Consider the following 13,759-nt stretch of genomic DNA (forward strand, 5'->3'; position numbering starts at 1 on the left):
CCAAAGTGCTGGGATTACAGGCATGAGCCACCGCGCCTGGCCTGCAATCAAAACTATTCTTATTAGCTATCTCATCCTGGGCGAGCTACCCAACTTTTTTGAGCCTTCCTTTTCTCTGAAATGAAAGATGAGAAAAATACCTGCTGTATTGGGTTGTTGGCACATGCAAAGCCCCTCAGAAGATGGAGCTGGCCCACCTCCACAGGCTTAGCTGTGATGCATGGCCCAGCATCCCTGTTTCTCAACCAGATCTCCCTTGCCTGGCCACAAGTGTGACATGGCACTATCCAACATAGCACTTGCCACATTCTACATTCCAGCCCCTCCCTTCTCCCCATGGTTTTGCCAATTCAAGCATCACCTTCTCCAAGGAATCCTTCTCCTGATTCTCCATCCCCTATCATCTCCACTCCATCAACCAGCCTGGCTTCCTTTGTGTTCCCATGGCCCTGATAACACTGCATCATAAATGCCAGTCTCCCTATTGGTGTCCCCCACTCAGCTGTGATGTCCCTAAGGCCAGTGATTAGATCTTAGTCCTCTTCATAGCCCAAGCCCAGAGGCCTGGCACAGACAAGATGCTCAATGAGAATTTTGTTAAATGAATGAATCAATGAATAAATCAGTGATTGCTCAGCTTTAGGACATTTGGGTGTTATCAGCACCACAGGCTTTAGGCAAAGCTGCCAAAGATAGTCTTTTGTTGTCCTTTGCTTTCTGAAGGAATTGCCCTTCGTAGTAACTGCCATGATAGATGAAGAGTTGTAACTGGCTGTGGTTCCTGTGAAGACATTTGGGCAGAGACCAGTACTTTCACTTTGGGTATAAACAGTGACAGCTGTGAATTTTAAAACTCAGTCAAAAACAATTCAGTGAATAAATCTTCATTTTTCCAAGTAGCTCCAAGTGTTACAAATACATAATTAGCAAAAGATTAAGCATTTAGTGTAAAGTGAATAGTCAGAACTAGACGTTTGTCTTCTGGAGTATTTGGTTCTACATGGGCAGAAAATGCTATTTGTGGTCAGGAAATTTTCATAAAAATATCTTCACCCATTCGTTTCTACCCTGAATGTCCACCAAGTCATGTCTCGCTGCAGGAAGAGCTCTTAGGCATAGGCAGACATTTTGCCCAGGATGTCCTGGCATTACATGCTGCCAGCTTGTGCCTGGAAAGAGCCCAACTACTAATGAGGGATGTGCTGCAGGCAACAAAGCCAAGTGTCATCAGATGCATGAGGGGCCAGGCTCCAAAAAAATGAGCTGCACCAATTCAAGAAGAGGGAAGAAACCAAATAGTAGAACAAGTGAGAAACACTTTCAGGCACCAGCCAGTGCAGGCTGCGGCTGCCACGCAGCCAGAGATGTCCAGTCTGCCATTCTATTCAGATCAGAGTGTTTGGGGGAAGCCAGGGAAGCTCAAGTGCTTTGCACCTTCCCGGGGCTTGTCCCTTTCCCTCCACAATGTTGCTGGGCCTTTGATTCCAAAATAGGACCACATCTGGGCAACCAGAGGCTGCAGAGGATGGGCAGATGGGATTGCGAGGGCTACCCTGGAAGACCTGGAAGAAAGAGGCAGCCCAACGGCAGTGGCTGGTTGGTCATACGAAGCGTTTCTGGACCGGGCATGGTGGCTCACACCTGTAATCCCAGGACTTTGGGAGGCCGAGGCGGGTGGATCACCTAAGATCGGGAGTTCGACACCAGCCTGACCACCATGGAGAAACCCGTCTCTACTAAAAGTACAAAAAATTAGCTGGGCGTGGTGGTGCATGCCTGTAATCCCAGCTAGTCGGGAGGCTGAGGCAGGAGAATCGTTTGAACCTGGGAGGCGGAGGTTGTGGTGAGCCAAGATCGCACCATAGCACTCCAGCCTGGGCAACAAGAGTGAAATTCCATCTCCAGGAAAAAAAAGAAGACTTATCTTTCTGATCATAGTGGGCTGGGCAATTTCAACAAATATCCCTCCTGGAACTACTAAAATATCTCCAAAAAAAAAGAATGTAGTCTTATTAATAGCATTGGAGAGCAGTACAATGAAGAATTATCATACCGAAATCCAGGGGAAGTTGAGAACCCAAAAAGGTAAGCCAGCCCTCAAAGTTGAGGCCATTTGCTGATCCTGAAGCAACTAACAGCATCAAAAGGCAAAGCACGCCAGGCATGGTGGCTCATGCCTGTAATCTCAGCACTTTAGGAGGCTGAGGCAGGTGGATCACTTGAGGTCAGGAGTTCCAGACCAGCCTGACCAACATAGTGAAACCCTTAACCTACCCCAGAACCGCAAATAACTAGGATTAGCGGTACCCCCAACACACTAAGTTAGATTTTAGTAGCTCCACCCCATCTTCCCAGAATGCCAAGACCAACAAGCATAAAACACTACATTAAGATGCCTATCTTTGTCAAACTGGATATTCAGCCCTGCCTAAGCAGGACGCCAAAAAATTTGGTGATAAACTCACAATTGTTTCTCTCCACGGAAATCTTTAGTAAAAGGCGAAAGATTTATTCGTTATGAAGAGAAACTAGAGCATAGCCACTGCTCTTGTGCCTGGCGTCCCTGATATTGACTGATCCCCCTACACTTACGGTGCCTTTGGACCCGTAGACAGAAGCTTTTCTTCCACTCTAGAAAATTGTCCTAAACATTTCTCACTGGGTAAAATCTCCTGACAAAGAAAAAATTTTTTTAAATATTATTATTCAAGCAGATAACCCTGGTAATAATTCTCATATCTACATTGCATTATGGGATGCAAATGAGCTGAGTGGAGAACAAGGACTTCCCCTAAACCCTCTATCTTACTGGTAAATGGAGAGAGAGAGGCACTTGACTACTGAGCTGGTAGTCAAGTTCTATCTTCCATGTAGCCGCCACATGTGTTCAGAGTAGCAGTGGCGGGTGCACAGTGACTCACACCTGTAATCCTGCACCTCAGGAGGCAGAGGTAGGAGGATCGCTTGAGCCCAGGAGTTCAAGACCAGCCTGGACAACATAGTAAGACCTTGTCTCAGAAAAAAAGTAAAATTTAAATAATAAAAAAAAAAGGCCAGCGAAGTGGCTCATGCCTGTAATCCCAGCACTTTGAGAGGCCGAGGCAGGTGGATCACCTGAGGTCAGGAGTTCAAGCCCAGCCTTGCCAACATCGTGAAACCCTGTCTCTACTAAAAATACAAAAATTAGCAGGGCGTGGTGGCAGACGCCTGTAATCCCAGCTACTTGGGAGGCTGAGGCAGGAGTATCGCTTGAACCTGGGAGGCAGAGGTTGCAGTGAGGGATTGCACTCCAGCCTGAGTGACGAGAGTGAAACTCTGTCTCAAAAAAAAAAAAAAAAAAAAAAAAAGTAGCATTTACCTGCCAGGTGCAGTGGCTCATGCCTGCAATCCCAGCACTTTGGGAGGCCGAGGAGGGTGGATCACGAGGGCAGGAGTTCAAGACCAGCCTGGCCAAGATGGTGAAACCCTGTCTCCACTAAAAATACCAAAAAAAAATTAGCCAGGCGTGGTGGCGGGCGCCTGTAATCCCAGCTACTCGGGAGACTGAGGCAGGAGAATCTCTTGAACCCAGGAGGTGGAGGTTGCAGTGAGCCAAGATCGTGCCACTGCACTCCAGCCTGAGCGACAGACTCCGTCTCAAAAAAAAAAAAAGGTAGCATTTACGCTGGTGTGCCATCACCTTAGCATCTCCTCCTGCCCCCTCTACCTCTGTGGTTCCTTCCTCTTCTTTACAAAAACAATCCTTGCCGATTTTCTCTGGTGCTCCCACAGCCCAACCACTGACTCCTTCCACAGCACCTGTCACCGTATCATCGCTGCCTGTTTGTGCATGCTTACGGAGGGTTGGTCGAATGAATGAATTCAGTCTGTATCTTCAACACCCAATGCCGCGCCTGGAACGATAGGCATTCACATGCAGCCGTGACGAAAGGCTGAGTGAATGCTGGACTGAATGAACGCCTGTAAAATATCTACAGGAAAGCCTGCAGGAAACGCCCTCCATAAATTCTAGTCCCTTTCTCCTTCCTAACCAAATCCTCCCCTCCTTCTGCTTCCACCATTTCCTAGCTGTGTAGCTTAGGCAAAGTGGTTTACCTCTCTGTGCCTAATTTTGGCAAAGGTAAAACGGGGAAGTGAACCTCATCTGGTTCTGGAGAGCTTCCACGGATGCTGTATGGGAAGCCTGGCACCGTGCCTGGTGGAGAGGGCTCGACGATAGTTAGAAGGAGTGCCTACCTTGCTTCCCCTTTCTCATTTCCTGCCACAAGTCTCTCACCCACTTTCTCTGTCTCCCTCTCACCCCTTGTCTTTCTCCATCTTGTCTTCCTATAAAGACCCAGCACTTCCCTCCTCCATGAAACCTGGATTCCTCCAAGGCGAAGGTCCACCTCTGTGGGGCCTCTCAGCTTCCAGCGCTGACATCCTAGGCCGCCTCGACAGATGGACTCACCATACAACCCTTCCTCCTGCCCCTTCAGCCCCCGCCTCCTGTTCTTCAACTGAGGTTCGCTTTCCCAGCTCCCCCACGCCCTGCACAGCCCTGGTCAGTAAAAGGTCGAGAGGAGGACAGTGACGAGTGGCGACTTGGTTCACGGAGTTCTTTGCTTCCTCGGTGGTGGAGGGGCCTGGGGCCTCTCACCAGCACCTCTGCCCTTCCCCAGCCATCGAGTTGATCAAGGACCTGGTGGGTTACGATGTGCGCCAGGCACTGCTCAAGGGCCTCGTGGCGCTGCTGATACCGTCCGTCAAGGAGACCTCCAAATTGCAGGCCAAGATCCTCAGTGGTAGGGACCTGCTCAGATGGGGCTGCCTGGGCCAAGGGAGGGGGGTCTCCTGCCTCACGGCCGCCCCCTCCTCAGACCCCTCAGTTCTCCAGCTCACCCCCAGCCTGCCGATGTTTTTGCAGCAGGCCGCGGCCGCCAAGGCCATCGGGTAAGCGGGCAGAGGGTAGTGGGTGGCTACAAGCCTGGTTTGGCGCTGCCCGCGGGCCCCGGGAGCGCTCAGGACGCTGTGCGCCGGGTGGGCGGGGGTGTGCGCTGGGTGAGCCCAGGGCATCGGCCCAGCCCGAATCCCCCGGCCCAGGGTCCTGGCACGCAACGACATGAGCATCGCCGAGGAGCTGCTGTACCTGCACGTGGTGCACGGCCTAATGGCCGCCATGGGCAACATGGACCACAGCAACAGCCAGAGGCTGGCCAGCCTCACGCTGGAGGTGCGCACTGCGGCTAGCGAGGGGGCGGGAAGGGCTGCGGCAGCCACAGTCCCGCCGCCCCCGCAGTCACGCCGCCCCGCCCGCGCGGCGCAGTGCTTCGTGCAGATGTTCCCGTTGGTGGCGGAGCACGTGCGCAAGGGCATGGGAGAGGAACTCTACCAGCTCTTCCTGGTAAGTGCGCCCTCAGACGGCGACTCGGACAGTGTGGTGCCCCTTCACACAGTCCCCATCCTGGAGCGTTCCACATGCAGAGTGGACCTGGCCACCAGCTGCAGGAGGGACTGCTCTGGCCTAGGCTCCTCCACCCGCCACCTTCCTGTTCCCTTTCCTGCCCTTTCGGTCAGGCTGCCAACTCGCCCCCCACCTGCAACATCCCTCTGCCAAGCCCAACTCCAAGTCCAGACTGCCCTGGCACCCCAGCCGGGTCCCCCTTGCTCCTGTCCTCAGAGCAACGCTGAGGACTTGTACATGAAATTAGACAGCATTCAGGCGGACATCTTGGCGGCCAACAAAGTCAATGTTACCAAAGGTGAGTGTGGGACGAAGGAAGCCGGGCACAGGCGCCGCCAGCACAGCCTCACGTCCGCCTTTCTTGCCTGCAGCCCTGCGCCTCCATGGCAGCTCCTACAGCATGAACATTCTCTATGGCTCGCATGATTCAGCTCAGATGGCCTACCTCACACACTTCGAGAAGGAGGATGTGGAATCAAAGGAGTAACAACCCCTGTGGCAAACCAGGAAGGCCAAGGCTGCGGGGCAGGGAAGCCTGGCAAGAGGAAGGCGTCTGGGGTCAAGCTCAGAGCCACTCCACTTGGCTCCGGGGGGGAGACGGGGATTAGGCACCCCGGAAGGGCAGAGGGAGAACCGCTGGCTGTGAAGAGTCAATAAACAGCCTTGATACCTGTCTGTTCTTTGTGTGTGTGGAGAGGGAGGGAGGTCAAGTGAGAGCTATGATGACAGGTGGTGGTGCCTGTGCTCCTCAAGTTAAAAAGCACATCCAAGTTTAGGACAGTGGCTTGCACCTGTAATCCTAGCTACTCTGCAGGCTGAAGGAAGAGGATCTCTTGAGCCTGGGAGTTGGAAGCCAGCATGGACAACAAAGCAAGACTCCATCTCAAAAACAGGCCAGGCACAGTGGCTCACGCCTGTAATCCTGGCACTTTGGGAGGCTGAGGCAGGCGGATCACCTGAGGTCAGGAGTTCGAGACCAGCCTGACCAACATGGTCAAACTCCATCTCTACTAAAAAAATTAAAAATAAATAAAAAATTAGCCGGGTGTGGTGGCACACATCTGTAATTGCAGCTACTCGGGAGGCTGGGGCAGGAGGATCACTTCAACCCAGGAGGTAGAGGCTGCAGTGAGCCAAGATCACACTACTGCACTCCTGCCTGGGCGACAGGGCGAGACTCCTTCTCAAAAAAAAAAAAAAAAAAAAAAAAAAAAAAAAGCAGATCCAGAGGGAAGGGCCACCAACACCCTGGAAGGTTCAAGGGCATAGCCTGAATAGAGGGCCTCCCCTCCACTCCCTGGGTCCCTCCAGAACTCCCTGCCCGCCTGGTTTTTCTCCGGCTGTTACATTAAAGGGGGTCATTTGATCCTAATGGGTCCTTTCCTTGCCTGGTACCATTTGCACCAACAGAACAAGGCCAGGTTCCATAAAGCAGAGCAGAAGCTTTATTCATTGATCTAGGAGACAGCAACAGGAGAAGGCCAAATGCCTAGGCAGATAGGGGTGGGTCCCCAGTGAAACCCCACCTTCAAGCCAAAAACAGCCTGAAGGCTGAAAGACCGATTGCTGGTCCTGGATGAAACCCACAATCCAGAGTGAGAACTTCTGTTTCTGTTTGCCTACCCTTTCCTGATTGATTCTTTTTGAATAATGCCTTTTAACCAACTGAATGTTGCCTTTTCCAGTACTACCTATGGCCTGCCCTTCCCCCATTCTGAGCCCATAGAAGCACTGGACTCAGCCATATTAGGGGAACTTTCCCACTTTCAGGTAGGGGGACCACCCCTCACGGCCACCAAAAGCTGTTTTATCACTCAGTAAAACCCCACCTTGCTCACTCTTCAATTGTCAGTGCCTCCTCATTCTTCTTGGGCTCGTGGGATGAGAACTCCAGAACCAGTGCTTAAACTAGACTCCGCCAACTGGGCTGAGTGGGTGGGTCGCCTCCTGCAGCAAGTAAAGGCCATGTCCTGCAGCAGGTAACCTGGCGAGTGAGACCTGGTAGGGCATTGCTAGCCGGAGGTCCCCAGCTTGCAAAGTCACCAAGAAGAAAATCTTGAATCATAGGAATGGAGAAGGGGAGCTAATGCTCCAAGCACCTTCTCCCAGGGGGAGGGGCCTGGTAAAGGGGAAATCTTAAGGGTTCTTAGGGCAGGTAGGCGGAGACTGGGTTGAGGATTTCTGGAAAAAGGTAGGTTCTTCCAGGAGGGGCTGGAGTGTGCATAGTCTTTGTTTTTTTGTTTTTTGTTGTTTTGGGTTTTTTTGTTTTGAGGCAGAGTCTTGCTGTATCGCTAGGCTGGAGTGCAGTGGCACCATCTCAGCTCACTGCAACCTCGGCCTCCCGAGTAGCTGGGACTACAGGCGCGCACTACCATGCCCAGCTAATTTTTGTATTTTTAGTAGAGATAGGGTTTCACCATCTTAGCCAGACTGGTCACGAACTCCTGACCTCATGATCTGCCTGCCTCGGCTTCCCAAAGTGCTGGGATTATAGGCCTGAGCCACCACACCCAGCCTTTTTTTTCTTTTTTTTTTTGACAGGGTCTCACTCTGTTGCTCAGGCTGGAGTGCAGGGGTGCAATCTCGACTCACTGCAACCTCTGCTTCCCAGGCTCAAGCAATTCTCATGCCTTAGCCTCCAGAGTAGCTGGGACTACATGTGTGCGCCACCACCACACTCAGCTAATTTTTTTTTCTTTTTTTGTAGAGATGAGGTCTCACTATGTTGTCCAGGGTGGTCTCCAACTCCTGGGCTCAAGTGATCCCCTGCCTTGGCCCCCCAAAGTGCTGGGATTGTAGGCATGAGCCACTGTGCCTGGCTTGAGTGTGCCTAGTCTTGTTTTTTCTTTTGAAGATTTCTCCTCTTCAATTCAGTCTCATTCAAGTTGGAGTGAGGCAGGGCTCCTGGTCTGGAGTCTCTTTTCTATCTGCTTTACACCCTGCTGATTTCATCCTGTCTCAGAACTTTAAGTATCATTATAGGCCAATGACTCCTACATTTCTATTTCCAGCAAAATATTTCCACCTCATTGTGTCTAAAACTGAACTCCTAATCTCGCGCCACTTTCCCCAATTCAACTCATGGCAACTCATCCTTCCTATAAAACAAAACAAAATAGTGGAGTGCTTTTTGATGTCTGTCTTTAGCATCCATATCTATTAGATCTGTTGGCTCTATCTTCCAAATACATCCAGAATCCAACCATATCTCACTACCTCTATTGCTAATATTCTGGGCTGAGCCACTATCATCTCTCTGCAATGTTATTCTGCTTTTCTCCCTCTTCCTCTTTTCTTTTTTTTTTTTTTTTTTTTTTTTTTTTTTTTTTGAGATGAAATGTCACTCTGTCACCCAGGCTGGAGTGCAGTGGTATGATCTAGGCTCACTGACACTCACCACCTCCTGGGCTCAAGCAGTTCTCCTGCCTCAGCCTCCCAAGTAGTTAGGATTACAGGCTCCTGCCACCACGCCTAGCTAATTTTTGTATTTTTAGTAGAGACGGGGTTTCACCATGTTGGCCAAGGTGGTCTCGAACTCCTGACCTCAAATTATCCACTCACTTCAGCCTCCCAAAGTACTGGGATTACAGGCATGAGCCACCGGGCCCAGCCTATTATTATTTTATTACTTTAGAGATCCGGTTTCACTGTGTTGCCCAGGGTGGTCTCGAACGCCTGGGCTCAAGTAATCTGCCCACCTTGGCCTCCCAAAGTGCTGGGATTACAGGCGTGAACCACCGTACCTGGTCAATACCTGTTCTAATATGACAGCCAGGGTTATCCTTTTAAGCTTCAGATTTATCACTGTGCTGAAACCTTGCAGGGCTCCCCATTTCGCTGAATGAAGGCCCTAGGTGCTCAGGTTTCCCTCTTCTGCCTCTGTCTCTCCTTCACTCTGCTCCAGGCACAATGGACTCCCTTGCGGTGGTTTTTTTTTTTTTTTTTTTTTTTTTTTTTTTTTTTGCAATTGGCAAACAGGCTGGGCACGGTGGCTCACGCCTGTAATCCCAACACTTTGGGAGGCCAAGGCGGGCGGATCATGAGGTCAGAAGATTGAGACCATCCTGGCTAACACAGTGAAACCCCGTCTCTACTAAAAATACAAAAATTTAGCCGGGCATGGTGACGGGCGCCTCTAGTCCCAGCTACTCGGGAGGCTGAGGCAGGAGAATGGCGTGAGCCAGGGAGGCAGAGCTTGGAGTGAGCCGAGATCAGGCCACTGCCCTCCAGCCTGGGCGACAGAACAAGACTCTGTCTCAAAAAAAAAAAAAAAATGGCAAACAAGCTCTTGTCTCAAGGCTATTGTACTGACTGTTCACTCTGCCTAGAACTTCACCCCATATATCCACATGGCTCACTCCCCTACCTCTCTTCAACTCTACAAGAAGGCCTACTCTTTTTAAATTGCAATGCACACTACGACTCTCTATACTCATCATCTCCCTTCCCATCTTACTCTGTTTTTTTTTTCCACGGCATTACTTTATTATGTTTATTAATTGTATGTCCTCCGCCTGACTGTAAACTCCACGAGGACAGGGATACTGTTAGGACAATGCCTGGCATGCATGAATCAGTGACTGAGGTATTGTGAGGGAATAGTCCCTCCAAGTCGGAGGAAATGAAGTCAGATGGCAGTAATTCTCCAGGATGCCACAAGAGGGCATCACCAGCCCTGACATTGTTGGTCTAAGGCAGTTCTGCTTTCCCCAAACTTATTTTAAGCCTCAGCTTTCCTTTTTTTGTATCTACAGAGGAGAGAAGAGTTAACTATACATATATATATGTTTTGTTGTTATGTTTTCTTTAAAGCTAAATGGATTTCCTATTTTTTTAATTAATTAATTTATTTATTTATTTGTTTATTTTGAGACGGAGTCTCACTCTGTTCCCAGGCTGGAGTGCAGTGGCGTGGTCTTGGCTCACTGCAACCTCCGCCTCCTGGGTTCAAGCGATTCTCCTGTAACTGGGACTACAGGCATGCGGCACCACGCCTGGCTAATTTTTTATCTCGGTTTACTGCAAGCTCCGCCTCCCAGGTTCATGCCATTCTCCCGCCTCAGCCTCCCTAGTAGCTGGGACTACAGGTGCCTGCCACCTTGCCCTGCTAATTTTTTTGTATTTTTAATAGAGATGGGGTTTCACCGTGTTAGCCAGGATGGTCTTGATCTCCTGACCTCGTGATCCGCCCGCCTTGGCCTCTCAAAGTGCTGGGATTACAGGCATGAACCACCGCGCCCGGCCTATTTTACTTTTTTGACAGAGTCTCTCTGTCACCCAGGCTGGAGTGCAATGTCACAATCTCGGCGCACTGCAACCTCCACCTCCCGGATTCAAGCGATTATCCTGCTTCAGCCTCCCGAGTAGCTGGGATTACAGGCGCCTGCCACCGTGCCCACGCCCAGCTAACTTTTGTATTTTCAGTAGAGACGGGGGATCACCATGTTGGCCAGGCTGGTCTTGAACTCCTAACCTCAAGTGATCCACCCGCCTTGGCCTCCCAAAGTGCTGGGATTACAGGTGTGAGCCACCGTGTCAGGCTGGATTTCCTATCCTTTACGTTGTGATCAAGTCATTTTTAGTTTTTAGTCTTTTTTCTTTTTCTTTTTCTTTCTTTTTTTTGTCATTTGGTTTTAGTTTTTAGTCTTGAAATGTTTTCTTTTGTATAATGGTAAAAAATAGTACCCCAGAATTTTTCTGGAAATTTTAATAATTGGGAAATCCAAAAATCTAGGAACCACTGGGCTAAAGTGATCATAATTTTTTTTTACTTTTTTTTTACATAAAATAAAAAAACCTTTAAAAACTAAACTGGCCAAGCGGGAAACGGTGGCTCACGGGAGGCCGAGGTGCTTGAATCAGTTGAGGCCAGGAGTTCTAAGGCTGCAGTGAGCTATGATTGTGCCACTGCACTCCAGACTGAATGACACAGTGAGACCCTGTTTCTAGAATTAATCCAGGAGGCAGAGATTAGTCACTGTTCTCCATCCTAGATAATGAGTAAAACTCCATTTACAAAAAAATAAGTGACACCCCCAATAACAGTATGGTTTAAGCTGAATGAACAAATGAAATGCCACTTCACACACAGCAACGAGCAAACAGCTTCAAGAATGTTACAGTATACAAATGATCTTCATCTGACTTTTGAACACTCTTAATTAGTCCCACAAACGTGAGACCTCAAAAAATTGGTTTAAGACTCGGAATTGTTCCTCTCCACGGAAATCTTTAGTAAAAGGCGAAAGATTTATACGATTTGAAGAGAAACCAGAGTATACCCTACCGTTGTTGCACACAGTCCTCGGGTGACGGTCACTACTAGATTAGCAATGGTTACTATTAACCAAAGGAGCTAGCGACTTCTGTTTTTATCTCAGACAATTGTGTGAAAGGAGCTTCGTTTTTATGATAAAGGAAAAAGGGGAAAAAAGGGAGAATCTCCTTTTAAAGTAGGACGTGTTCTGTGTGCAATGCATTGTGGGTATGTAAATGATGCTGAGTCACCACCCCCCCCTCGGTTTCCAGAAATACCCTAAATAGTTCGTTACTTTTTCTAGGCGTTGGGCCACCACCAGGGGACAGAGCAGAAGCCAGATTTTCAGAACTATAGATGCCTGGTCTAACTAGAAAGTGACTTTATTTTGGGCGGATCACCTGAGGTCAGGAGTTCAGGACTGGCCTGACTGACATGGAGAAACTCCGTCTGTACTTAAAAAAAAAAAAAAAAAAAAAAGTACAAAATAAGTTGGGCGTGGTGGTGCATGACTGCAATCCCAGCTACTTGGGAGGCTGAGGCAGGAGAATCGCTTGAACCCAGGGGGTGAAGGTTGCAGTGAGCCGAGGTCGCACCACTGCACTCCAGCTTGGGCAACAAGAGCGAAACTCCGTCAAAAAAAAAAAAGTGACCTTATTTTGTAATTGGCACTTAAAGTAAAAAAAAAAAAAAAAAAAAAAAAAAAAAGAGCCGTAAAATAATTGTATTCACACAGTCATTTACCAAAAATTTATTGAGTACTAGGAAATCCTGTGCTAGGAGACAGGCACATGTGATGAGCGCTGATAATAGAATGTTCAGTGAGTGACATGTGCCAAGCATGAAAGGATCCAAAGAAGTAGGGTGGTGATGACATTCTAGGCAGAGGGACACCCTAAGCAGTGTGAGCCAAGTGGTGACAGGGCAAGTGGCTAAATCACAGGGACCACATCTTGATGGACCTTCCATACCAAGCTAACTTAGATTTACCTTAAGGACAATGAGGAGTCACTGAAAAGCTTTAAAGGAGAACATGATCAGATTAGTGTTTTTTTTGTTTGTTTGGTGTGGCTTTTTTTGGAGACAGGGTCTCACTCTGTCACCCAGGTTGGATGGCAGTGGCGGGATCATGGCTCACCACAGCCTCGATCTCCAGGCTCAGGTTCAGGTGATCCTCCCACCTCAGCCTCCCAACTAGCTGGGACTACAGGTATGTGTCTTCACGCCCAGCTAATTTTTGTATTTTTTATATGGACAAGTTTTTGCTGTGTGGCCCAGGCTGCTCTAGAACTCCTGAGCTCAAGTGATCCTCATGCCTCAGCCTCCCAAAGTGCTGGGATTACAGGCATGAGCCACTCACTGCGCCTGACCAGATTAGTGTTTTAAAGCATCATCAGCATCACTTCCTGTTACAGGTGAATTGTGTCCCCCACCTCCACCCCACCCCCAAAATTCATATATTGAAGTCCTAATTCCCATCACCTCAGAATGTGACTTTGTTTGGAAAAGGATCATTGCAGATGTAATATATTAAGATGAGGGCTCTAGAACTGCAAGACAACAAGTTTCTGTCGTGTAAGCCACCAGTTTTGTGGTACTTTGTTCAGGGATCGCTAGCAAAGACACCTATTGCACCTGGGTACTTCTTAGAAATGCAAATTATCAGGCCCCACTCCAGACCAGATGACTCAGGAAAGAGAGAAAAAAATCTAGGCTAGGTCCAAGAGAAAAGGGACATAAAGAAGAGGTGCAGCAGAAGGAGCATGTGAAGGAGAAGAGGAGGCAGGAGGGAAACCAGTGCAGAAACCAAGGGCAGAAAGAAGTTGCAAGAAGGGGCTGGGCGCGGTGGCTCACGCCTGTAATCCCAGCACTTTGGGAGGCTGAGGTGGGCGGATCACAAGGTCAGGAGATCAAGACCATCCTGGCTAACACAGTGAAACCCTGTCTCTACTAAAAATACAAAAAATTAGCCGGGCGTTGTGGCTGGGTGACAGAGCGAGACTCCATCTCAAAAAAAAAAAAAAAAAAAAAACAAAGTTGCAAGAAGGGGATGGTCAGGC

At 49.1% G+C, this 13,759-nt stretch overlaps 1 protein-coding gene and 2 non-coding genes across 4 annotated transcripts in view; 1 reads left to right on the plus strand and 2 right to left on the minus strand.

The window, feature by feature from the left end:
* Positions 1–6,118, plus strand: part of ARMH1 (armadillo like helical domain containing 1) — a 51,453-nt gene extending 45,335 nt beyond the window's left edge. The window contains exons 8-13 of one of the 2 annotated variants that reach the window (XM_050799389.1): positions 4,662–4,784; positions 4,860–4,932; positions 5,083–5,212; positions 5,306–5,383; positions 5,660–5,741; positions 5,815–6,118. In XM_050799389.1, coding sequence (XP_050655346.1) covers positions 4,662–4,784; positions 4,860–4,932; positions 5,083–5,212; positions 5,306–5,383; positions 5,660–5,741; positions 5,815–5,930 — 602 coding nt within the window. In that variant the 3' untranslated portion in view covers positions 5,931–6,118. Of the gene's footprint in view, positions 1–4,661; positions 4,933–5,082; positions 5,213–5,305; positions 5,384–5,659; positions 5,742–5,814 lie in introns of both variants that reach the window. The other variant, XM_050799379.1, reaches the window with a different exon arrangement.
* LOC126944404 (U5 spliceosomal RNA) lies at positions 2,421–2,537 on the minus strand. The gene has a single exon (XR_007722043.1). It is a non-coding gene; the product is annotated as a U5 spliceosomal RNA (small nuclear RNA).
* Positions 6,119–11,606: 5,488 nt separating the features above from the next.
* On the minus strand, positions 11,607–11,722 carry LOC126944394 (U5 spliceosomal RNA). The gene has a single exon (XR_007722040.1). It is a non-coding gene; the product is annotated as a U5 spliceosomal RNA (small nuclear RNA).
* Between the last annotated feature and the right edge of the window lie 2,037 nt (positions 11,723–13,759).

The sequence above is a fragment of the Macaca thibetana genome, chromosome 1, assembly GCF_024542745.1.
Source record: "Macaca thibetana thibetana isolate TM-01 chromosome 1, ASM2454274v1, whole genome shotgun sequence".
NCBI lineage: Eukaryota > Metazoa > Chordata > Mammalia > Primates > Cercopithecidae > Macaca > Macaca thibetana.